This window comes from Lithobates pipiens, unplaced genomic scaffold (assembly GCF_037356315.1).
Source record: "Lithobates pipiens isolate NorthernLeopardFrog02 unplaced genomic scaffold, aLitPip1_a1.2 Scaffold_30, whole genome shotgun sequence".
Classification (NCBI taxonomy): Eukaryota; Metazoa; Chordata; class Amphibia; order Anura; family Ranidae; genus Lithobates; species Lithobates pipiens.
Genome location: NW_027507791.1, coordinates 165588867 through 165616119, shown reverse-complemented (window position 1 = coordinate 165616119; position 27253 = coordinate 165588867). Strand labels below are relative to the sequence as shown.

Genomic DNA, 27253 nt, shown 5'->3' with positions numbered 1-27253 from the left:
GCGATCATTTTTCTGATTGCTGCATTAGTGTCGCTACTGTCGCTAGGTAGCTAGTTATTTTTTTAGGTTCACCGCCAGGCTTTTATATCGCTAGGTACCCCGATATACTACCCAATAATGGTTTTAACCCCCTGATTGCCCCTAGTTAACCCTTTCACCACTGATCACCGTATAAGTGTTACGGGTGACTCTGGTTAGTTTGCTTTTTATAGCATCAGGGCACCCACCATTTATTACCCAATAAAGGTTTAACCCCCTGATCACCCGGCGGGTGATATCAATTAGGTTTTAGGGTCAGGGTCTGCGTCGCCCCAGGCAGCGCTAGGTTAGTGCCAGTACCGCTAACACCCACACGCAAAGCATAAACCTCCCGTAGTGGTATAGAATCTGAACAGATCAATATCTGATCTGATCAGATCTATACTAGCGTCCCCAGCAGTTCAGGGTTCCAAAAAACGCATTGTTAGCGGGATCAGCCCAGATACCTGCTAGCACCTGCGTTTTGCCCCTCTGCCCAGCCCACCCAAGTGCAGTATCGATCGATCACTGTCACTTACAAAACACTAAGCACATAACTGCAGCGATTGCAGAGTCAGGCCTGATCCCTGCGATAGCTAACAGTTTTTTTGGTAGCATTTTATATTTAAATACGCAAGGCAGTGCTTGGTTTTCGGGGTCCCGTACGTGGCTAGGCTCCCAAAAAGTCCCCCACATGTGGTATCCCCGTACTCAGGAGAAGCAGCAGAATTTATTTTGGGGTGTAATTTGACTTATGCCCATAGCATGTGTGAGCAATATATCATTTAGTGACAACTTTGTGCCAAAAAAAAAAAGTTTGTAATATTCCCGCAACTTGTGGCAAAATATAAAATATTCCATGGACTCAACATGCCTCTCAGTAAATAGCTTGGGGTGTCTACTTTCCAAAATGGGGTAATTTTGGGGGGTTTTGTGCTATTTTGGCATTTTATGGCCTTCGAAACTGTGATAGGTAGTGAGGAGTGAAATCAAAAATTTGCACCCTTAGAAATCCTGAAGGTGGTGATTGGTTTTTGGGGTGCCGTGAGCGACTAGACTCCCAAAAAGTCCCACATATGTGGTATCCCCATACTCAGGAGAAGTAGCGGAATATATTTTGGGGTGCAATTCCACATATAACCATGGCATGTGTGAGCAATATATCATTTAGTGACAACTTTTTGTAAAAAAATTTTTTGTCATTATTCAATCCCTTAGGACAAAAAAAATAAATATTCAATGGGTTCAACATACCCATCAGCAATTTGGGGTGTCTACTTTCCAAAATGGGGTCATTTGGGGGGGGGGGGGGTTTGTACTGTCCTGCCTTTTTAGCACCTCAAGAAATGAGATCGGCAGTCATAAATTAAAAGCTGTGTAAATTCCAGAAAATGTACTCTAGTTTGTAGACGCTATAACTTTTGCGCAAACCAAAAAATATACGCTTGTTGACATTTTTTTTTACTAAAGACATGTGGCTGAATAAATTTTGCCCTCAACGTATGACTAAAATTTAGTTTATTTGATTTTTCTTATAACAAAAAAGAAAATATCTTTTTTTTTTTTTTTTTTCAATTTTCGCTCTTTTTCCATTTATATCGCAAAAAATAAAAATCGCAGAGGCAATCAAATACCATCAAAAGAAAGCTCTATTTGTGGGAAGAAAAGGACGAAAATTTCGTTTGGGTGCAATATTGCATGACCGCGCAATTACCAGTTAAAGCAGCGCAGTGCGAAATTGGAAAAAGACCTCTGGTCCTTAAGGTGTTTATTGGTCCGGGGCTGTAGTGGTTAATATGTAGTTACTTATTTTCACAAGTTCTCTTTTAGTTGTGTCCCCTGTCCGTTTCTCTTGTGACCAAGCAAAGCAAAAGACAAACAATGCAATAGGTGATTAAATCCTGACTGTGCAAAACCATCCTAGAGAAGAGGAAGAAAAAAAACACCTCCCAGTTTTGGGGACTGGGAACTGGTGCTTATTTAGACTGAAAAACCTTCCAGGTGTCAATTAGGGATGTTTGAAATGGGAGACCACTTCTGTTTGCATGTACAATGTAAACTGTTCTTGTAGTCGGCTAAACTATATTTATACAGTGTCCTATAGCAGTCCTATTTAACAGCAAGGTTTTTATTCTCCTAGAGAATCACTAGTACATGCTCAGGCTCCACAACAGGTGTATAGCAATCCTGAGGCTGAACCTAGAAATTGTCTTAGCAGTTCTTTAAACGTGAAAACAGTACCTCCATATCTTCCTGGTCTCTGTGTCCGCTGTGCTACTGAGAGATTTTAGGCTGCTGACGCTGTCTCCACTGTGCTGCTAAGGGGTTTTAGCTCTTAAGCACTCTCCTTCATTTCTCCTGTCCTCTTTGCAGTTTCTCTGCAAATGTCTCAGTCAATGCGAAGGAGTGAAGGGGGGGAGCCATCTCAGTCCTCCAGCGTGTTTGTTTCAGTAGCCACTTAATTGTGTCGCCTATCGGCTTTACTGGCTGGCTGGGCGGACAGGTCTCGTGCCAGAGCGCATCTCACGGATTTCTATTTGCAGCAGAAACTCAACCTCTCACACTGCATCTCAGCATGTCCTGGTTCTCCCCTTCCACCTTCGCCGGTGGCACACTCAGGCCCCTCCCCCAGCATTCACACGTCACGTCCTCATCCCAGCTCTTGGAAGCGGCTCTTTGGAGCCTCGTTGGATGACATTTTTAAGAATGTCACAGGTGGGAAGAGTACCTTGCTCCCACAGGCCAGGAAGACTAAGGAGCCACGCTGCAGGCAAGGGCCCTCATTTCCATTCAAAGGAGATTTTTTTTTTTTTTCCATTCGGGACCTGGGCTAAACTCTCCCAGTTCGACAGGACGACCTCTGAGGGACTAAAGAGTCCCTGGAACCGCAAGCCTGTGAGCAAAGGTGCTACCGCATGAAGGTTTTCCTCCACCCGTCATACAGGTGGGCGGTCACTTTCGTGAGTTTGCAGCCTGGTGGGCCTCTCGGCTATCTGACCAATGGGTCTGCGAACTGATTATCTCTGGCAACAAGATAGTTCCTCTCTTGGCCACCAAACAGATTCTTTCCCTCCAGCATACCCTTACTCCCGGCTCGCTGGGAGGCCCTATTGGGGGCAGTAAGGGACCTGCTAAGCCGCAGGTTGATCGTGCCTTTTCCGAGCTCGGAAAGGTTCCAGGGATTCTGCTCCAATCTGTTTGTAGTCCCCAAAAAAGGAAGGTACGTCCAATCTTGGACCTAAAATCCTCAATTGCTTTGTTAAAGTACAGAGGTTCTGAATGGAATCAGTTTGCTCAGTAGTCGCTGCACTCCAGCAAGGGGACTCCCTGGCGTCTTAGGACATCCAGGATGTGTACCTGCACATAGCTATATTCCTCAGGCATCAGAGGGTTCTGCGACTTGCAGTTGGGGGAGCCCACTACCAGTTTGTGGCTCTCCCCTTTGGCCTAGCTTCAACAATCTTTACCAAGGTATTGGCTCCAATTTTGTTGTTTTTGCGACAACGCGGGATCGCAATCGTAAGTTACCTGGACGATCTCCTGAGAGCAGCTTCCGCCTCAGAATTGAAGGAGTATGTGGCGATCACCATGCAAGCCCTGCAGGAATTTGGGTGGCTGTTGAACTTATAAAAAGTCGGTGCTTATAACGACTCAGCGATTGGAGCACCTAGGCTGGACTCCATGGAAGCGAGCGTTTTTCTCCCTTTAAGCAAACTGCGACTCTGAGCCGTGGTAAAACTATTGGTAAACCACAGGGGTCATCACTGCTTCTGCATGCGAGTTCTCGGCCTCATGATGGCCTCCTTCGAGGCGGTACCGTACACCCAGTTCACACGAGAGTCTTGCAGAAGGATATTGACAAAATAGGCAAATCTCCATTATCCCTGGAACGGCAGATTCGGTTGAGCCAGTCATTCAGGGACTCCCTGCTCTGGTGGCTGAGGTCCCTGGCACTTTGGTCTGGGAAGTTGTTCCTGCCTCTACATTGGACTGTGATCACATTAGTAGCCAGCCCGACTGGCTGAGGTGGAGTCCTGAGAGTACAGTCGACCCAGGGCCTTTGGACGGGGGATGAATCAAAGTTGCTGATCAATGTGCTTGAAGGTATATACATCACCTCGTGTTTGTGACGGTTTCCGGGAGAACGGGTCTGTCCGTGTGCGTCCGGCCGGCGCAACGGACTTGAGGCTTACTTTCTTCTACACATTTGTTAGTGCATTTTTACTTTTTTATCTTTAGTAATAAAGGGTTTTACACTATTTGGAGTTTTATTTTGCCTTTATGGTTCTGATGTCCCTGCTTTTGAGTCCCTTTTTGGACCTTTGAGGAAGACGTCCGGGAGTAAGTTTTCTTCCCAACCCCCACTGGAGTGGTGGAACCAGGAGGACACCGAGGAACCCCCCTTAGCTGGAAGTTGCATTCATTCTTACAAGTCTCGTGTGACCCTCTGTAGTGGGGGGTCATGTCTTTCTGGTAAGCGGCAAATTTTATCGCATGTTGGTGGATCGAAAACACTCTTTTTCCCATTGGACCTAGTGGCGGATTTTTTATGAATATTGTGGCTTAGTTTCGGAGGACTTTATTCACAGCCTTGTGACAATTAGTTTTGTGGTTCATGTATACGGACTTATTGTTCAAACACTGGGTGTCTTTGTCCCTTCCTTTTTTCTTATGTTGATATAGGTTTATATAATGGAAATTTATATTGTAAGGGTTAAGCTCTATGCTTTGAGTTATTAATTCATGTGTGTTTTATATCACGCACGTTACAGGTATATACTAATCTACATATGGTCGCTAAACTTTGTTTACTATTTATTTCAATTTTTGCACAATTAGTTGTTTGTATAAGTTAAGCGCGGCTTAGTATTTTTCATTTCTGTTTGTTCTGTATTTATGTGACACAATGAAGCCGCAGCTAAACGTTTATCCTTAAAAGTATCACACAAGAGCTTGTATATCTTATAACCTTTTTTTTTTCCACCTTAGCGCAGTTTTTTCTCCTTTTTTTGACTGCCTAAGTTGCCAGGTGCTGGACCCAGGAGAATGGGCGTTGCATCCAGAGGTGTTCAGGCTACTGTGCCTGTGGTGGGACACCCCATGCGTGGATCTTCAGGCCTCCAGTCTCAATCGGAAGGTGCCAAGAGTCATATCCAGGAGATCCTTGGGCAGATGCGTCAGTCGCGCTGGTGGCTCCATGGGATCAGTACAGACTGATCTACACCTTTCCTCCGCTAAAGCTACTACCACGTCTGCTTTGCAGAGTTTAGATCGAGGGGATTCCAGTAATACTGATTGTCCCAATTGGCCTCGGTGTTCCTGGCACGCCGACCTAGTACGCCTGGTTGTGGATGCTCCCTGGCGACTACCGTTGCAAGAGGACCTTCTATGTTAAGGTCTGATTCTCCATCCTGCTTACCATCGCTGATTTTGACAACATGGCTGTTGAGAGCCAGCTGTTAAGGAACCTGGGCCTATTGGACTCAGTGATTTCAACTATGTTGAGAGCACAGGAATCTTCTTCTCGGAAGATATACCAGCGTACCTGGGAGGCCTTTGTCTCCATGTGTGAAGAGAAAGAGGGGCGTCCGCGCACCTATTCCATTTCTAGGATCCTGTTTCAACAGCGAGCAGTAGACCAGAAACCGGAAAATTTGTATACTTGCCTTTCCGCAATTTTCCTTTCCTGTCGCATCTTCATGGCAGCATACACTCTGGGTTGTACTCCGCCCCCACAACCTGATAGGACCACATAGCTATAAGATGAAGATACGCCCCCCGCCCCTGTATTCTCTGTGTATATGAATCGCCTTTGTGGGTGGAATATTGTATGCTGTCAAGAAGATGCGACAGGAAAGGAAAATTACGGAAAGGTAAGTATACAATTTTCCGGTTTCCTGTCGCATCATGGCAGCATACTTTCTGGGGATTAACTCGCAGACTGGGTGGGAGATGCAAAGGTAAACGTTTATTAGCAAGGAATAGAAGAGTTGGCTTGAATAATGGACTTTCCAAATTCTACGGTTGATAGCCAAGCTGAGTCCACCTTGTAGTGAGAGATGAAGGTGTTCCTGGGGGACCAAGTGGCCGCTCTGCAGATGATTTCTGCTGAGACCCTACAATACGCTGCCCAGGAGGTGGCCACTGCTCTGGTGGAATGAGCCCTCGGGTCTTCAGGAATTTGCAGCTCACTCAGCAAGTAGGCTTTTTTAATGGTCTTCAACCAGGAGGCAATGGTTCGGGCCGATGCTGCTTGACCTCTCCTAAGGCCGTAGGGAATGATGAAGAGGTTCTCCGATCTTCTAAAGGATTTGGACACGGAAAGTTATTTTATGATGTTGCCCCTTATATCCAGAGGATGAGGGTCGCCCTGGTCTGTGTTAAGAGCTGGCAAGTTGATTTCCTGGTTGACGTGAAAAGAGGATGCCACCTTTGGGATAAAGCGATCCGAGGGTCTTAGAACTACCCTATCCGTATGGATGATCAGATACGGCTCCTTAAGCAGTAATGCTTGCATCTCTGAAACTCTCTTCGCTGATGTGATTGCAACCAGGAAGGCGACTTTTAGTGTCAGGTGCCAGAGGGAGATGTTTTCCAGCGGAAAAAATGGTTCTTTGGATAGTACCTCTAAGACGACTTATAGGTCCCATGTTGTAAAGAAGGGCTTCCTAGGTGGTCTTAGTTTAAGACAGGCCTTCTGAAATTGCATAACAAGGGGATCGTGAGCCCATTTAACCCCTGTCAGGGCGGATAGAACTGACACCTGAACTTTCAGAGTACTAGAGCTAAGACCTTTGTCTAAGCCTGATTGCAGGAACTCTAGGATCAGAGGAGCCGAATAGGAGGACAAATCCCGGCCAAGGTCCTGAGAGAAGGTAACAAACGTCTCCCAGACCCTGTGGTAGGTGCAGTTGGTGGTAGGTTTTCTGGCCTGGAGCAGGGTATTAACTACCTTCTGGGAGCAGCCCTGACCTAGATACCTAGCCCTCTCAGCCTCCAAGCCATCAAGTGCAGCCTCCCCGGATCTGGATGTATTAGCTGACCCTGGGAGAGCAAGTTGGCTGACGGGTGAAGAGCAAGAGGGTCTGCCGAGCTCAGTTGTAGGAGGGTGGTAAACTATAGCCTCCTGGGCCAAAAAGGAATCGTCGCTATCACCAATGCTGTTGATCTCTTGAGCCTTGAGAGAAGATATAGCCGAGATGCAAATTCCAAGGATCCTGGAGGCAATCTGTTCCCTCCGCTGAGTGAAAGGGAAACCTCGACGGGAACTTTTGGCACTTGGAGTTTGCCAGAGTCGCAGCAAGGTCTGTCTGGTTGACCCCAGGTCTGGCAGATGAGGTAGAAGGCCTGAGGGCTCAGGGACCACTCGTTGTTGGAGGCGAACTCCCTGCTGAGCGTGTCGGCTAAGATGTTCTCAACCCCCGGGATGTAACTTGCCCTCAGGTCTGACAGGTTCAACTGTGCCCATTCCCTCACAGGGAGAACTTCCTGCATCATGGAGGGACTCCTGGTGCCCCCCTGTCTGTGTATGTAGGCGACAGCAACCTTGTCCATCCTTAAGAGGACCTGCTTCCCTCTTAAAAGGGAGCTGAAGGCCAGGAGAGCCTGGAGGGCCGCCCTCATCTCCAGCACGTTTGATACCGAATCCCGTACTTCGAAAGGCTAACGGCCCTGCGCTGCATGGGACTGATAGTGGGCTCCCCAACCTTGTAGACTGGCGTCCGTGGTCACTACCTCCTGAGGAGGGATGACTATGTGTTTTCTATTGTTTAAGTTGTGGGGAAGAGTCCACCAACGCAATGAGCGCCTGACTGTCTCCAAGATCCGGATCATCTGGGTATACAGGAAACAAACAAAACTCTGGATAGCCGCACTCCGGATTGAGTAAAAAGTAAAAATGCCTTTAATTCTTCAAGTAAAAACACTCCATATTACACGAAACTTCACAGCAAAAAGGTAACAAAAATTTAGAACAAGATTACTGACGCGTTTTTCATCCGGATCGTCTGGGTCATGGATGAACCGTCCCACTGATGTAGGAAGGAGTTCTGCAGAGGTTTGGTGTGCCACTGAGCCCAACGGACCGTAGGAATGGTCGCTGATAGGGAGCCTAGAAGGCTGAGGCTTACTCTGGCCGATAGGGATCTTGCTAAAATGGCCTTCTTCACCTTCCGGACCAACAGGGAAGACTTCTCCGGAGGCAGCTGCACTGTGTTCAACTGGGTATCTAGTTGGGCTCCTAAGAAGATCATTGTCTGGGTGGGCCGAGTCTGGCTCTTCCCCCAGTTTATCAGCCACCCCAGATTCTGCAGAGTGGAGACGAGGATCTTCCAATGTTGTAACAGTGACTCCCGGCTGTCTGAGAGGAGGAGAATATCGTCCAGATAAAGGTGGACTAGCAGTCCCCTCTCCCTCAGATGCGCGATAACGGGAAGAAGGACCTTTTTGTAAAGGTCCTGGGAGCCGTAGAAAGACTTCAGAACTGAAAGTGTCTGTGGTTTAGCGAAAAACTGAGGAGCTTTTGGAGTTCTGAATAGATAGGGATATGGAGGTAGGCGTCCTGTAGATCTATGGAGAGCATCCAGTCCCCCAGATTTATGGCCTGGAGGATAGATTGGAGGCTCTCCATTTTGAATGCTTCTACCCGGATAGAGTGGTTTAATTTTTTTAGATCCAGGACTGGACGTAGGTCCCTTGATTTCTTTTTTACTAGAAATAGAGGGGAATAGAACCCCTGATCTCTTTGGGATAGGGGCACCTCCGTAATTGCTTCCTTTTGGAGCAGATCCTGAACGTATCGGGTCAAGGCCAACCTCTTTTGCCGGGATGACGGGAGGTTTGTTGGGCAAAAATGGTCCCCCGGGGGAAGTCCCCTGAATGACCATCTGTGCCCGACGTGAATGGTGGTTAACATCCAGGGGGGGTCGCTTATCGTTTCCGCCCAGACCAGCGTGAACTTTGAGAGTCTGGCCCCCACCACTGCTGACTGCGCGGACGCACCTTCAAAAGGACTTCTGGTCAGTAGATGCCGGGGTCCTGGGCTTCTGGAACTTCAGGAAGGACGTTTGAGGGGCCTTCCAGTTCCTTCTGTACTCTCTACCAGGCCTGTAGGACTTGGCATTCCTGTACCTGTCAGGGAGGTTACGCTTAAAGGGAGCAGGCCTCTGAAGCTTTGGCTTTCTATCCGAGGGGATAAGCCCTGATTTTGGCCAGTGACCTTAGAAATAGCAGAGTCCAATTTGGCGCCAAAAAGGTTCTCGCCATCATACGGGATGCGGCACCAATTGGACTTGGAAGCAGGATCTGCCGCCCAGGGTTTGAGCCAGAGAAGCCCGTCTGGCCATTACCGAGGACAACAAAGCCCTGGATGCAGACTTAATAGCATCCACAGATCCCTCTGACACAAAATTCCCTGCAAGGCTAAGTTTTTGCAGGGCCCTAACTATCTGGTCCTGATCAGCGCCCTCGGATACAAGCTTTTCTCTGCTTGCTGACCAACTGGCAATAGCCTTACCCACAGCTGCAAGAACCACTGCTGGCCTGCATACACCTCCTGCTGCTAGGTAAGCTCTTTTGAGATCAGTATCGATCTTCCTATCCAGGACGTCCTTGAATGACACAGCGTCCTCGATAGGGAGCCTAACGTGCCTGGCCAGGCGCATGAGGGATGCATCCTCCACTGGCAGGGACACACGAGATTTAATTTTAGCCTCCTTTAGAGGATATAGTTTGGCAAGCCAATTGTTGAGACTTGCTTTCTTCTGGGGTTTCTGCTACTCGTCTCTGGAAAGTTCCTCTAACTCATCAATGAAGGGGAAGTCTTCGGGTTCTCTCCAAGTTCGGAAAATATTTTTTCCTTTTGGGTTGGGCCTCCTGGCGTTCCTCCCAGCTAATGGCCTCCTTCACTGACCTCACAAAAGGTTCTATTACGGAGAAGTCAAAGCCCGCTGAAGCCTCTAGTTCTTCCTCATCTGAAGGAGGATCATGCTCTCTGGAAGTACTTGGGGGAGCCGGCGAAGCACCCCGTGGAGATAACTCCGTGTCGGGAGCGACACGTGGGGCAGAAGCCTCTGTGAGCTCTCTGTGTTCTTGCCCTTTTTCTCTGGTGGCTTAATCAAAGCACCTGCAGCATGCCAACCTGTCTGGAAGGGCAATGGCCCGCATACCCAGCAGGTATTTTCAGAAGGATGGGAGTGGCATGCTGGGGAATGTCTCCTCTGGTCAGAGGATCTAATTCGGCGGGAATGGCTGCGCCTTGAACGAGACCTGGATCGACTCCTCCTGCGACTCCCTTTCCCTGTGCGACTTCCTTGGCCCGAATGGCTCCGCCTATGGCCAGAGTGGCTTCTTCTATGCGAGGAATCTCTGCGAGATGATCTTGCGGACCTGATGGAGCTAACCATTTAGAAAGCGTTAGTGCGTCCCACTCTCTCTTTCGATCTTCTCTACTTGCCAAACTCCTCCCCTCTTACCTGTTATGCTGGTGGTGATCTGCTGGAGCAGTGGTCTCCATGGATAGGGAACAGAGGAAGCCTGAAGACACAGGTAACGCAAAAAGGGTAAGGAAGATAAAGCCACAACAGCAACGAGAGGGGAATACCAAACTGAGAGGCAACACTGGGGCAGAAAAACCAAAAATGCAGCGGTCAGGAAATTCAGCTGAGCACAAAAACAGGCAAAAAAGGCATCTGCATTAAAAAAGGCATCTTCCCCTTTTAAAATTGGAGCCAAGGTCACGTCCCGCCCGCACATGCTCAGTAGCGCTGTGTGACCGCCGGCGCCATCTTGGAAAAGGGAAAAGACATAGACATACACAGGCTGCCCAAAGTGCACAGTGAGCATGTGCAAAGCGACAGAGTGAACAGGAAGAGTGCTGTTGCTCCTGTGGGACTACAGAGCTCAGCAAAAGGAAGTAAAATATGGCAGAAAGGCAACACTGGGGGAAGGGCACCAGACAACCTAAGGTGACAAAGGTGGTAAAAAGCGCCCCCCCCCCCCCCCCCCCCCCCCGTACGTCCGTCCGGTGGCCCCTGCTCTGTCGTTTCAGATGACGCTGACCAGGACCATTCGAACAGTAAGGATGATTCCCCATCCGGGTGTGACAAAGTGCTAGTTGGAGCATTTATCACAGCTGTGCGTGATACCCTGAAGATTCAGGTTACAGCAGATCCCTCTGCTGGTGTAGCAGTCCTTTTTGGGTCCCATAAGCCAGCCCGTGCACCTAAGGTGTTTCCGTATCGGACTTAGTTCGCTAAGTTCATATAAAGGAATGGGGTAGACTGCAACAAACCTTTTCGGTCCCAAAAAGTATGGCGGTGCATTACCCCTTTGAGGAGAGCCTTCTTAAAATATGGTTGGCTCCTCTGGTCGTGGACACCCCAGTATCCAGGTTAAATAAAGTAACCACGATTCTGGTAGAAGGGTTTCCTGCGTTTAAAGACCCCACAGACAGGAAGGCCGAGGCAGTGGCCCGTTCCTTGTTTATGGTTGTGGGTCAGTAATGCAACCATTACTGGCCTCTGCACTTGTGTCACAGACACTTACTGAGTGGGCAAAACTTTTGCACCACGAATTGGGGGAGCAACAGGCTTCTCCTGTTTACATGGAACTAGCAGACCAGTTAGTGCAAGGCCTTAAGTACGTGTTTAATGCTGCCCTGGATACGCTTCTTCGGCTGTCCAGGGCTTCAGTGTCAGCAGTGCTGCTGAGGCGCCTGATTTGGCTGAAATGCTGGTCTGCGGACCAGGCATCAAAAAAAAAAAAGCCCTGACGGGGCTACCCTTCCTTGGTGAGCCTCGTTGGATAACATCATTAAGAATGCCTCAGGTTGGAAGAGTACCTTGCTCCCACAGACCAGGAAGACTAAGGAGCCACGTCGTAGGCAAGGGCCCTCATTTTCCGCTCATAAATGGCTTTTTTTCGTCCGCCCGGGTCTTCAGCTAAATGTCCCCAGCCCGACAGGACAACCTCTGAGGGACAAGAGCGTCCCTGGAACCGTAAACCTAACAAACTTGCGCGCAAAGGTGCTACTGCATGAAGCTTTGCCCCCACCCCTCTCGTGGATGGGGGGGGCGCCTTTGTGATTTTGCAGCCCAGTGGGCCTCTCGGCTGTCTGACCAATGGGTCTGCAAACTGATTTCCTCTGGTGGCCAAGAGAGGAACTCCTATCTTGTAGCCAAGCAGATTCTTCCCTTCTAGCATACCCTTACTCCCATCTCACCGGAAGTCCCTCATGGGGGGCGGTAAGGGACCTGCTAAGTGGTGGGCTTGATAGTACCTGTTCCGGAGTCGGAAAGGTTCCAGGTGTTCTACTCCAATCATCTGTTGTCCCCAAAAAAGGAGTACGACGTCCAAGCCTGGACCTGAAAGCCCTCAGTTGCTTTGTGAAAGTACAGAGGTTTAGAATGGAATCTGTTTGCTCAGTAGTCGCTGCACTCCATCAAGGGCACTCCCTGGCATCTTTGGACATCCAGGATGCGTACCTGCACATACTCGTATGCCTCCGGCGTCAGATTTCTGCGATTCGCAGTTGGACGCCCACTACCAGTTTGTGGCTCTCCCTTTTTGGCATGGCATAAGCACACAGTCTTTGCCAAGGTATTGGCTCCAATTTTGGCGTTGTTGCGACAACGTGGGATCTCAATCGTAGGTTACCTAGACGATATCCCCCTGAGAGCATCTTCCACCTCAGAATTAAAGGAGGATGTGGCGATCACCATGCAAACTCTGCAGGATTTTGGGGGGCTGTTGAACCTAAAAAAGTTAGTGCTTATACCGACTCAGCGTTTGGAGTGAGTAGGCTTACTGCTGGACTCCATGGAAGGGAGAGTTTCTGCCTTCAGACAAGCTGCAGACTCTCAGAGCCACGGTAAAACTGTTGATGAACCGCAGGTGGTCGTCGCTACGCTTCTGCATGTGAGTCCTGGGGCTCATGGTGGCCTGCTTCAAGGCAATGACGTACGCCTAGTTTCATACCAGAGTCTTGCAGAAGGAGATCTTGACGAAACGGGACAAATCTCCGTTATCCCTGGATTGGCAGATTCAAGTGAGCCTGTCAGGGACTCCCTGCTCTGGTGGCTGAGATCCCCAACACTTCAGTCTGGTTAGTCATTCCTATTTCTACATTGGACAGTGATCACAACGGACGCCAGCCTGACCGGCTGGAGTGGAGTGCTGGGAGTACAGTCGACCCAGGGTCTCAGGTCTAGGGAGGATTCCAAGTTGCCAATCAATGTGCTTGAGCTACGAGCGATCAGGCTTTGCCTCTCCACATGGTCGATGAGACTAAGAGGGCGTCCGATCAGGATCCAGTCAGAAAACGCTACAGCGGTAGCATATGTCAATCATCAAGGAGTAACGAGAAGCTTGGCTGCAGCATGGGAGGTCACTCACATGGTTCAGTGGGCAGAGCGACATTTACCGGCCCTATCGGCCATTTACATCCCCGGAGTGGAGAACTGGCAGGCGGACTACCTAAGTTGCCAGATGATGGACCCAGAGGAATGGGCGCTGCATCCAGAGGTGGATCTCCCGGCTTCCTGTGTCAATCGGAAAGGTGCCGAGATTCGTATCCAGGACAAGAGATCCTTGGGCAGATGCATCAGGTGTGCTGGTGGCTCCGTAGGGTCAGTACCGACTGATCTATGCCTTTCCTCTGCTAAAGCTACAACCACGTCTGCTTCGCAGAGTGGAGACTGAGGGGATTCCAGTAATTCTGGTTACCCCAGATTGGCCTCTGTGCCCCTGGTAGGCCGACCTAGCATGCCTGGTTGTGGACGCTCCCTGGCGACTACCGATGTGAGAAGACCTTCTTTCTCAAGGTCCGATTCTTCATCCTGCTTTACCATCGCTGGTTTTAACGGCATGGCTGTTGAGAGCCAGGTGCTAAGTAACCGGAGCCTATCTGACTTGGTGATTTCAACTATGTTGAGAGCACTGAAATCTTCTCAGAAGATATATCGTCGTACCTGGAAGGCATACATCTGTGTGTGAGAAAGGATGGCGTCCGCGCACTTATTCCATTTCCAGGATCCTGCTGTTTCTACAGCAAGGAGTAGACCAGAAGTAGGCTTTGAGCACCATTAAAGGGCAAATATCAGCCTTGGCTGTCTTTTTTTCAGCGACCCCTGGTGTCTCGCTCTTTAGTGAGCACCTTTTGTTCAGGGGGTCTAACATGTAGTTCCTCCGGTGCCTGCACCGTTACCCCCGTGGGATCTGAACCTGGTGTTATTGGCGCTTCAGAAACTGCCGTTTGAGAATGGGTTCCCCCCTTTCTTGTCACGGCCCATTCCACCAGGGCAATTGGAACTTCTTGGGCTTTCCGACATCAAGCGTCAGTCGCTCAAGTGTGTAAGGCGTAGACTTGGTTGTCTGTTGACACTTCTACAAGGTGTATGTAAGCGCATCGGCTGGTGCCTGTTTTGGCCGCAAAGTTTTGCAGGCGGCCGTGTAATGTTACAATTGTACTTATTTTTTTCAGTTTTTTATTTTTTAAATAAGAAAATACAGTTAACTTTGAGTATAATGCACTGTTGCATTGTTAACCGCAAGTTCTGACGCAGATAGATAAGGTGGTGACTCCCCTGTTAGGGAGCACTTCTGGTTGTGGGTGACGTTTTTTATGCTGTTTCCCACCCCTCATTATGACACTGCTTGGGGACGTCCCTATGGTCAAGAATAAAGGAGCTGTGTCAGTCAGTGAACGACCGAGAAAATAGGATTTATGTACTCACCGTAAAATCGTTTTCTCTGAAGTTTACTGACTGACACAGCACTCTCCCCTCCTATAGATTACGTTATACTGCTTGTTGACGTACTGAGGCTGCAGGAAGCAGGCTGGTGGGTTGTTACTGAAGGGACCACCCCTTGGGCAGAACTAGAAAGTTCTGTTTTTTTGTACATTTGTTCACATGTTCTGCCTAGTCCTCTCCTGAAGGTGGCGTAACATCTCTATGGTCAAGAATAAAGGAGCTGTGTCAGTCAGTCAACTTCAGAGAAAAGGATTTTACAGTGAGTACAAAAATCCTTCTTTTTATATATATATATATATATATATATATATATATATATATATATATATTTGTAAACCAAGATGTTACTTTGTTGCAATATCTCACACACGTCACGGATATACGTGGCATTACACCCCAAAACACAGTTCTCCTAAATATGGGAATACCACATGTGAGACTTTTTGGGGGCATAGCTACGTATGGGAAAAAAAATACAATGAGCACCGTCAGAACTTGCGTAAGAGTAATGTAATTTCGTAAGGCCCTAAAATGCTACGACAGTAAAACTACCCCTCCTTGGAAAGTTGACTCCTTCAGGTGTCATAAGAGGCATGGTGAACTTTTTAAAGTTTTTTTAGTTTTTTTTCTCCCCTTTTATATGGTAAATCATGAAATTAAATGATACTTGATTTATTTATTTTTCACAAAATTTTAATTCTAACGTGTTATTTCGCACACAATGTATAGGCATACTTGCAGTTGCACAGCAAAACACATTCTTCTACCCCTCCTGAATAAGGGGATTCCATATCTGTGAGACTTTTTCTTAGCCTAGATGCATAAAAGGGTCCGTAATCCAAGGAGCATAATATACACACATCTATTTACCTGACTATCACATTTTTGAAGGCCTTGAGCACCAGGCCCATGGAAACACTCACAAAATTACTTCATTTTGGAAAGAAAACACCCCAACATATTTTCTGTGAGGCATAATGAATATTTTGCACGTGTAAAATGAAACTATTTTATTTATTACACAAAGTGCTTGATCAGGACACTTATGAGGATGCACTGGTGTGACTGCACTGGCATGCCTGATCAGGACACTGATGAAGATGCACTCGTGTGGCTGAAAAGGGCATTGGCGAGGCTGCACTGTCATGGCTCATTGGGGCACTGGCATGGATCATCAGAGCACTTGCGAGGCTGTACTGGCATGGCACTTCGGGCATTGGCATGACTCGTCGTGGCACTGGCATATGACTGTTAGAATCTTTGTGTGTAAACGGATTCCGATACAGCACATATAGTCTCCTTTCCTTACATGGTCTTTGTGTGAGGAAAGGAGAGCCGATAACCAGCAGAGGACGTATTGTTTACATTGTGACAGCTGTGATTTGCCCTTTACCATGATCCATGACTGTGTCCAAGGCACATAACTATCAGAGAGCTCCAAATGCGTGCAAATCCTAGAACCAGAGAGCTGTTATGAGGCCTTGTAATATATTGTGGGCAGCAAGTGGTTAAAAGCTGCATAAATTCCAGTATACTTTTAAGTCCTTTTTATTATTTAAAAAAAAAAAAAAATTTAATATCAAAAGTAATCTCCATTTGTGTGAAAAAAATGTATAAATTAAGCACAAATTTTGTGCTGAATAGCAAAAAATGGCCTGTTCATGAAGGGGGTAAACCCTTCTGCATTTCATTCGAATTTATCAGAAGATACATTTTATATTGAATATATTTTTGTCTGCTTTACTATGGATCTGTTAAAATGTTCATGACTTTCTCCTTTGCAGGTAGCAGAGATCACTGGTGTTGTAGAAACAGGAAAAGTTTACCAACTGGGTAGTACAAGAACAAATAAAGGCCTTCAGTTAAGGTAACCTGCAGCTTGTTTTTCCAATTTTTTTTTTTTTTGTTTTCAACATTGTCTTGCTTAATGTTCTGCAGATAATCACTTTTGCTATATAAGGCTTTGTTGGTGCACAATAACATGCAGTTGTTTTGCTGCAGACATGGTAGTGACCAGAGGGTGTTTCGCTTGGAGTTTGTCTCAAATCAAGAATTTACAGAGAGCGAGTTCATGAAATGGAAAGAAGCTGTAAGTATATTTTTGATAAAATAATAAAACATCCACATCCATCTTCCTTTTCACAGTACCCATGAGTACCCAAACACTTGCATGCCTTAGAGAAGTCTGTTTTTTGTTTTTTAATCTCCCTTTACTTTAGTGCCACAGTGAAGTTTTGATGCTGTTCTTCAGCTCATTGACAGCAATCAAACTTCTCTCAATGCGCAGTATATATTTAACATTGGGGGCACAGGTCTCTAACCTTACTGCTCGTCTTGAGTTTTGAGATGTGGATTCTTGATAATTGCTGTACCTTTGTGTAATCTATTCAGAATGTAACATGTGCGACTTAATCAAAGTGATCACACATTTTCATCCATCCATGCAGATTTTTTAATGGTAATAAGTTCCATCTCCTGGACCATTTAGACTGCCCATTAAATAAACAGTAGTTCTAGCTGTTAGTGATGTATGTGATTTACTGTGTTTTTTTGGACAGTAAATAGAAGAAAATAATTGCTGTCTTCTTTCTGTTGGTTTATTTTTTTCCTCGACCACATTGTCTCTTTGCAGGTTAACCCTTTTACGACTAAGCCTATTTTTGGAATTTGGTGTTTACAAGTTAAAATCCCATATTTTTTCCTAGAAAATTACTTGGAACTCCCAAATATTATATATATTTTTTTAGCAGAGACTCTAGAGAATAAAACGGCGATTGTTGCAATATTTTATGTCAGACGGTATTTGCGCAGCGGTGTTTTAAACGCAACTTTTTGGGAAAAGGGACACTTTCATGAATTAAAAAAAAAAAACAGTAAAATTAGCCCAATTTTTTTGCATAATGTGAAAGATAATGTTACACCGAGTAAATGGATACCAAACATGTCACACTTTATAATCGCACGCACTTGTGGAATGACGACAAAGTACGGTACCTAAAAATCTCAATAGGCGACACTTTAAATTTTTTTTACGATTACCGGGTTAGCGTTACAGAGGAGGTCTAGTGCTAGAATTATTGCTCTCGCTCTGACGATTGCGGCGATACCTCACATGTGTGATTTGAACACCATTTACATATGCGGGACGCGACTTCCATATGCGTTTTCTTTGCTTCGCGAGCTCGTGGGGATGGTGGGCGCTTTAAAAAAAAATTTTTTATTTACTTTAAAATGAATAAATAGTTTTAAATTTTTTTTTTTAATTTGATCACTTTTATTGCTGTCACAAGGAATGTAAACATCCCTTGTGACAGTAATAGGTGGTGACAGGTACTCTTTATGGAGGGATCGGGGGTCTAAAAGATCCCTGATCCCTCCTTTACACTTCAATGTATTCAGATCGCCGAAAACGGCGATTCTGAATACTGTATTTTTTTAAAACCGGCGCCATTGGCAGCCGAGTAAACGGGAAGTGACGTCATGACGTTGCTTCCATGTTTACTATTAGGAGACTGGAATGATGCCGATTACATCATTCCAGTTCCTCCCCAGCAGCCGGAGGCATCCGATTGTGAATCGGTGCTCCCGATCAGCGGGAGCACCGGTAACAGCAGCGGGAGGCGGGGACGTCCCCTCCCGCTCCTCCTACAGGTGCGGGCATCATCCCGGTATACCCCCCGGAAGCCGAGTATGCACATCTGCGTACGCTTGGTGGGAAGGGGTTAATATAACACCTACAACCTAATAACCACTGATACCAATGATGTTTTTGATAATCTGTAAAGCGGCTCTTCCCACTAATCATCACATTAATGTACCGTGAGCTGTAAATATAGCAATTATTAGCATGGATTCCCTGAAGCCAAAAAGTTATATCAAGGTTTTCTCAATGCTAAAAATGTTAAGAAGGGCTGCTCTAGAGCATTTGGTTCTTCCTTTATTTTAAAGCAATTGTAAAGCTGCTTTTTTTTCCTCCTAAAATAAACATGTTATACTTGCCTGCTTTGTGCAATCTTTTCTGGGGTGCCCCTCCGGGGCTCTAGTCTTCTCTTTGCCACCATAGCAAGGCGTTTGCTATGGGAAGACAGCAGGTAGAAGTTTTTTGTATATGGGCACTTGCTATGGGGTTGCATGTGTGTTAATAGACACACACAGTGTGGGTTGGCCCTTATCCATCCTTGCAGGCTTTTCTCCTGTGAGGAGAGAGAGGGGGGGGGGATCTGCTGCAGACGAGCACAGTGCTGGGTCAAGAGGGGTCTCAGGTAAGTGTTTAAAGATTGGGGAACTGCTATATCGAAAATTAAATAAATTATGTGATAGCACTGCCCAAATTTCAAAAACGTACTATATAGAAACACACAAATAGATAAAAATGATACACATTTCATAGCAAAATTAATTGAAGTGCAAATGCAATGGATGAGAAAAATGTGAATAAATGGTGCAAAGTCCCCAAAAGAAGTTCACATGAATTGTGCTCTAAAAGTGATTCTTCATAAAAATGTGCACACTACAGTCTCAAATCCATAAGATGTTTACCAAATTAACTCAAGGTATTTCGCCACTTGACAGCCAGTGCTCCATTCACCAGGTGAAATGCATGCTTACTTTAATTTTAGACCCACACAGGGTCAATAATGCATAAAAAGAGATCAATTCCATACACCAAATAATCGTCCTCAGGTCCCTCTCAGAGCAATACCATTCCTCTTTAAGGATCTCGCCACGCTGCTCATTTGCAGCTCATAGGCAACAAAAGAAAAGATAGCTTCCAGTGCAGTACTTGGGTTAATCAACCTAACAAATGCACAACCCTTAACTTCATAAAATGCACTCAAATTTATTAGCTAAATCATAAACATATAATAAAATCCAGTAAGGTCTCACATAAGCCAAGAAGTGACTTCCGTCACTAGGTTCAACCTCTACGCTAGCATATGGCTTCATCTGCAGAAAAGCTGAGCGGCTGTGGGGGGGTAATTTTCTAGGAAGCGGTGATAATGACCGCATGGCGATCTGGTGTGTGCATGTGCACTAACCCGGACCTCTGCGCATGCGCAGTATGACAAATTGGCAATCCACCGCTCACAGGATCCACAAATGGTATTTCGAGAAAATGGCCAAATTATAACTGACTAGTTATAAACAATATGCTATGTAAATCTCCAAAAAGTTATAGGCTTTAACGATCAATAATCCCACTGAAACCTATGGACACTTGCAATCCCCAAAAAGTAAATAACAAACTAGCTGTATATAGGTGAACATTCAAAAATGCTAACCGGCTGTATTATACTGGTAATCAAAAATAAAAATCTGTAACTACTAGTAAATTATATGAATATAGTAAAAGTAAAATTGGGAAACCCCTAAATGGATAAGATTAATGTAAAATAGGTGTGTGTGAGTAATGTAGAAGGGCCAGAATAAATATACAGTTTGGTCCATCCTGTATATATTTGGACACAGCACAATTAGTTTTTATTCAGGTATTTACCAATACATATTCAAGTTATAGTTATATAATGGATATGGGCTGAAAGTGCATGCTCTCGGGTTAAATTTGAGGGTATGCACATTCAAATCGAAGGTAGGGTTTAGGTATTACAGCTCTTAATAGTCATTCCCCTTTGTCAAGGTACCAAAAGTAATTGGACAATTGAATATAAAGCTGTTTCATGGCCAGGTGTGGGCTACTCCTTTTATTTCTTTATCAATTAAGCGGGTAAAAGGTCAAGAGCTGATTTTTAGGTGTGGTATTTGAATTTGGAATCTATTGCTGTGAACCTACATCATGTGTTCAAAGGAGCTATACATGCAAGTGAAACAAGTAGGGATGCACCGAATGGGTTTTTTGGTGCCGAAACAGATACCGAAAATGATGCCTGTTCTGAAGTAGTTTTCCTCCGTGCAGTTTCTTTTCAGCCTCATAATTTGGCCTTTTGGGACATTTAATAGCCACATGGTATAATGGCAACTATTGGTATGTAGCCATTCCTGTCTACTGTTTTAAAGTATGTTTTGGACTCTTGAACAATGTAATATTCACAGATCTAGTTAAATCCAAGAAATGTATCTGCTTTTCATTCTGCTCCCATGAAAAGATAATATTCTCTTCATTTGATTTAGATTATTGAGAAACGGGAGTGGTGTGCTCTCATAATTACAGTCTATGATCATGTCATCAATGAATCATCTGTACATTGAGTTGTTTGGGCATGGCTTGAGGGATGAATGAGATTTAAAAGGAACCCCCAGACATTTTTATTAGAGAAATAAAGATTGGAAAGAACACCCAGAGGGATGATCATAGACAATTGGGGAAGAAGAAATCACCCAGGAAGAGATGTTTAACTTAACTGAGGTACAACTTACTACAGCAGAAACAATAGTTTCATGTTTAGATTTGCAAAAATATGAGAGCACTTAACATTTATTATTATTTCAGCCAACAGAGAGAAGGGCGGTAAAGCCAACAGATAATGAATTTCAGCATATGACACTTAGAAATCCCTGTTTAATCCTCTTATCAGTGATAACGGACATATAGACATATTCAAAAGACTTGTTACGCAGGATGTACAAAAAACTGAAAATTTATATCAAATACTTGGCATAATTTTCCTTTCCTGATAGGCTCCATGGCAGAATATGTGTAGGTAGCCCCGCCTCCATAATTACCCAATAGGACCCAACTCCCATAAATATTTGCTCCTAGCTTCTATCCGTGTTCCGTAACTAGCTTACTCCAGACATTTAGGAGGGAACTCCTGCTGCCATGGAGCCCATCAAGAAAGGAAAATTACGGTAAGTATTTGATATAAATTTTCCGTTTTCCTGACAAGCTCCATGGCAGCATACGTGTGGGAAATAACTCACCAAACAAACCCAGGTGGGCAAAGAACTAAAGTTTATTTAGCATTGTCAACCGACAAAACTTGCAAACCAAAATTAACAGAAGACAGAGCAGCTGGCTCTACACAATAATGGGAAACAAAAGTATTAATGGAAGACCAAGAGGCCGCTCTGCAAATAACTTCAGGCGCGACATGCCGAGAAGCTGCCCACGACGTTGATATACTTTGTGTCGATTGAGCCATTAATGCCTCGGGGAGTCAAGCCCTTTGCTCTGTATGCCCTCTGGATGATCTGAACGATCCAGGAAGAGATAGATCTGGCCGAAGCTCGCATTCCTTTGTTTTTGCCATGAGGAAGAACAAAAAGAAAATTTGTTTGTCTAAAAGGAGCTGTCGCTTCCAAATACTGTCTTAGTGAGTGTCCTACGTCTAGAGGATGAACATCCTGACTATCCGATGATTTGAAATTAGGAAGCACAATTTCCTGATTCTCATGGAAGACAGAGGTTACTTTGGGATTCGATTCCAACATGGAAAGCAATACTGCCCTGTCCGGAAAAAAGGTCAGAAAAGGTTCCTCCGAACCTAGATTCCTAATCTCTGAAACTCTCTTGGCTGAGGTTATAGCTACCAAGAAGATGGTCTTGAGAGTGAGATCTCTTACGGACGGAGGCTCAATAGTATCCTCTCCAAGGTTTGAAAGAAAGTCCAGTACTAAAAGGAGGTCCCATTTAGGAAACCTTAGTCTTCTTTGAGGTCTGAGCCTGATGGCTCCCTTAAAGAATTGCTGTACTAGCGCATGATTTGCCCATGAAATTCCCATAAAAGCTGAAATAGCCGACACTTGCACTCTCAATGAACTGATTGCCAAAGGTAAATCAAGGCCTGTTTGGAGAAAGCTCAATATAACTTCTACTGTTGGATAATTACAGGAATTTTCTCTGGAGGACATATGGACCGAAAACCTGGACCATATACACTCATATACCCTATTAGTACTCTCCCATCTGGAATTAAGAAGGGTTGGAATAGCTTCTACCGGACAACTGAGAGCTTCTAGCCTCTCCCTCTCAAAAACCATACCCTGAGGTGTAGACATGACAGGCATGGATGTAACATTGTGCCTTGGGATAGTAAATTCGGCCTGAGAGGCAGAACTGGATCTTGATAACTGAGGAGCAGCGGCAGAGGGAACCAAGGCCTGTTGGGCCAGAATGAGATCACTGCAAGGATCTCTACCTTCTCTGTTCTGAGCCTCCGAAGGAACTGCAGAATCACCGGAACTGGAGTGAAGGCATAAGCTTTCTGAAACATCCAATGATCTGTGAGGGCATCTATCCCATATGCCTGAGGATCCCTGAACCTCGAGAAATATTTGGGCAACTTCCGATTGCATGGGGAAGCGAACAGGTCGACCTCCGGCGACATTCCCAATGTCAGAAGCCACTCGAATACTTCCCTGTGGAGGGACCATTCGTTCTTGTCCATCTTGGCGCACAATAGGAAGTCCGCCTGAACATTCTACACCCCTGGGATGTAGACCGCAGACAGGTTGGACAAGTTCTTCTGAGCCTAGTTCGTTATCGGCTCCACCTCCTGTAACAGAGACCAGCTGCGAGTTCCCCCTTGCTTCCTTATGTAAGCCACCGCGGTTGTTGTCCAACCTTAGCATTACCGAGGAATTCGCCACCAGATGGTGAAATGACAGGAGCACCTGGAAGGCCGCCCTCAACTCTAGAACATTGGAGACAACCCTTTGCGACGGAAATGTCCACCTGCCCTGAGCGACATCTGAAAGGCAATGAGCGTCCCATCCTCGATTGCTGGCATCTGATGTTACCATGACCCATGAGATGGGAATGATCGAATGGTGGTTGCGCAGATTCTTCCCCTGAAGCCACCAAAGAGACATCCTCATGGCTGGAGTGCGGAATATGCGCTGTCTGGCTGGATAAATCCCACTGCTGCAGAAACCCTTTCTGAAAGGGATGAGTGTGCCACTGGGCCCACTTTACCATGGGAATGGTGGCTGACATTGTGCCAATCGCCTTCAGACATTGGAGAGCCAAAAGATGAGATGACGCAAGGGCTGCGTGGATCCTGTCTCGTATGACTCCAACCTTCTCTTCTGGGAGGAAGATGGTACCTTCCACCGTGTTGAACTGCGCCCCTAGAAAGACAAGAGATTGAGTTGGATCTAGATGACTCTTCTCTAGGTTCAGAAGCCACCCAAACTCTTGCAGGGTGGAGATAACTAGATCTTTGTGCTCCAAGAGCTGCTCTCTGTTCTGAGATAGCAGAAGTAGGTCGTCGAGATAGTGGTGGAGACGAACACCTTTGACTCGAAGGGCTACTACTGCTAAAAGAACCTTGGAGAAGACCCGTGGAGACGTTGTTAACCCAAAGGGAAGACATGTAAACTGTAGATGTTCGCATACCGCAAAGCGGAGGAACTGTTGAAGCTCCTTTGCCACGGGTACGTGGAAGTATGCATCCTTAAAGTCGATTGATATCAACCAGTCCCCCAGATACACTGCTGGATAGTAAGCAGAGATTCCATCTTGAACTTTTCCTTGCGAATAAAGGAATGGAGATGGGTCAAATCTATTACCGGCCTCCACGTGCCGTTTTTCTAACGAACCATAAACAGGGGAATACATGCCTTCGCCACGTTCGTCTTCTGGAACGGGTACGGCTGCGCCTTGATCCAGTAAAGAGCTCACGTAGGTCAATAGGACTTGTTTCTTCTCTTCTGATCCTGGAAGAGTTGTGGGAACGAATCTTAACCTTGGGGTGTTGACAAAACCCCACTTGTGACCTGAGGATACTGTTTTGACTGTCCAAAAATCCTGAATTGAGTCTGCCCAAACATGCCTGAAGTGGAGAAGATGAGCCCCCACCTGACAAGTTTGAGCGGGCCCAATTTCAAAAGGATTTAGCAGAATCCTGCTTGCCAGACGAACCCCCTTTTGAGGTGTTTTTAAAAGAAGACTGCCTGGATTTCCATGATCTTGAGAACTCCCAACCAGGCCTATAGCTACGCGCCACCCTGGCACGATCAGGACCCTGTCTCCTTGGAAATGGACATTTTTGATTCTAAAAACGTCTGTCCGGGGAAAGAAACCCAGATTTCCCACCTGTCACCCAGTATATGGCAGTATACGGGATACGGCACCAAGCCTGTTTAGATGCTGGATCCGCCAGCCATGGGCGGAGCCATAACGCACGGCGTGCTGAAAAACAGCCGCTAACCTATCCTGAGACGTCAGGCGAATAACATCAACAGATGCCTCCCCCAAACGCCATTCTGATTTCTTGGATAGGGGAGTGTTTGGCTGTTTCGATAGAAATACCCCTCAGGAATTCTTCCACATTATCAGCCCAGGTTTCTATAACCTTTGAGACTGGTTTGCATGCCATTCCAGAAGTCAGGTAAATCCTTTTCAGGTCTGAATCGATCCGCTTTTCTAAAGGATCATAACATACCGTATCTTCCAAAGGAAGAGTTGGGTATCTCACCAAACGCATTAGCGCTGCATCCACCAGTGGAGCTGACTCTAGGTGTTTCAGGTCCTCTTCCTTAAAAGGGTATAGCTTCAGGATCTTTGACTGCATGGAACCCTTTTTATCCATCTTGCGCCATTCCTCTGTGATGTCACCCAACGCCGAAAGGAAAATATCGTCGCTCCTTATTGAGCTGCTTAAAGAATTTGCTCTGCTTTGGTGGGGAAGTAATAGGGTCTTCCCACTTCAGTGCTTCTCTCACTGCCTTGACCAATAAAGGAATTAGTCCATAATCAAATCCTAATCCTGGATCTTCCAAGTCATATTCACTATCTCAGATAGGAGCAGAGTGGCGACTTGGTTGAGAGGATTCCCACGTCTCTTGCAATACGTTTTCTTTGGTTGGAGGACCAAATAAAACCAGGGATTCACATGACTGTAGAGCTTCCATCCCCTGCAGAGACTCCTTCACAACCCGTCTTGCTATTGACTCCAAGCGCTGGTCTGCACCATCCCTCATCTGCAGCTTTAGAGAAGCAATGATCGCATAGGGATTTGTCTAATGGAACAGGCATCCTGCACCCCTAGCATGATTTTTCAGGCCTCTTGCTAAAGTGAGCAGCAGGGGGGCAAGAATAATCCTTGTCACGCTGTTCAGACCTTGACCTATGCTGGCTAGACCTTGAGGAGGATTTATGGCGGTGTGATTTTGTTGATCCACTGCGTCTAGGGTCATTATGCTGTGTATCATACCCAGAAGGGCTGTGAAAACAAACATACAGAGAAGAGAAAGACACAGTCATTCCTACCTATGCTTAACTCTCTCCAGAATAAACACAATAATACTAGCAACCTACCTAACATGAGTGGACTGGCCACTAGGAGGCAGTAAGGCATCCATATCCAAACAGATCAATAGATCAAAGAGATACTGCAAGCCAAAGAGAAATAAAATCCTTTTCATTTTTTTTTATTTTTTTAAAGGAAATGAAAAGCAAGCATATCCCTAGCCTAAGGGACATGCTCTTACCTCAAACCGCCGCATTGTCAGCCCCGGGAAGTCGCTGTGTCCTCTGCAAACATTCCCAGGGCTCTTGACAGCTCCAAAGGATTTTAAAAGTGGCGCCCGTGACGTCATTGCCGACGCGAGGCGCTCGCGCGCATGTGCAGAAACCAAGCCACGGTTTCACATCGGGTTCGCACATGCGCAGAACGCTTGTGCAACCTGGAAACAGGAGAGAGAGGCTTGCTGTAACGCGGAAGTGTCCGCAAACAGCACCGAGGAGACTACTAGACAAACAATAAGAGCAAATACACATAAACATTGCTGCCATGGGTAGACAAGAAGCTCACCACTCCACCAACGATCACCTGGCCGAACGGACTGGAACAGACACACCGCACCTCCCAGCAGATAATGGTCACACATAGCAATGGGAAAACAGACCATGCACACTTCAGGTAAGTAGAACCTTTCTTCAGCGCTACTCTGCAAATGCACTCCATACCCTGCTTAACAGTCAGGGCCTATCGGAGGACAACTCTCAGTTAATCGGCCGATCAATCGTCATGAAGTTTTGTTCTGGGAAAAGAAACCACCTGGTCCTACGGGGGAGGACAAAAAAGGAACACAGATAGCAGCTAAGAGCCAAGATTTATGGGAGTTGGGTCCTATTGGGTAATTATGGAGGCGGGGCTATCCACACGTATGCTGCCATGGAGCCTGTCAGGAAAATGGAATTAAGCAAACGAGAAGCCAAGCATATTGAAATGGGAATTAAGCGTCTGGAAAACAGAAAAATCAGACTTGCTGAGAAAAGGGGGCGGGGAGAATTGTTCTTCAAACAGAAGGCTTATAAAACTGATTTGGATAGACAGTTAAAAGATACAGAAACATAATCACTGAAAAGCAATACCACGAGAACATACCACAAGAACATACAAGAAAGATCTGGAATTGGTGAAATTGGTGAATAATGGCATGGGAAGAGAAATTTTTAATAGTAAAGAGGGAAGATGCCTTGTTCTGGACACCTGCAGGATTCATGTCATCTATACAGTCCCAAAATTGCATAAAGATCATATCAACCCACCAGGAAGTCCCATTGTAAATGGGATCCATTC

At 46.0% G+C, this 27253-nt stretch overlaps 1 protein-coding gene across 1 annotated transcript in view; it reads left to right on the top strand.

The window, feature by feature from the left end:
* The window catches only part of RTF1 (RTF1 homolog, Paf1/RNA polymerase II complex component), a 520646-nt gene that overhangs the window by 285733 nt on the left and 207660 nt on the right, over nucleotides 1–27253 (top strand). The window contains exons 9-10 of the mRNA XM_077465048.1: nucleotides 16553–16635; nucleotides 16770–16857. Coding sequence (XP_077321174.1) covers nucleotides 16553–16635; nucleotides 16770–16857 — 171 coding nt within the window. The remainder of the gene's footprint in view (nucleotides 1–16552; nucleotides 16636–16769; nucleotides 16858–27253) is intronic.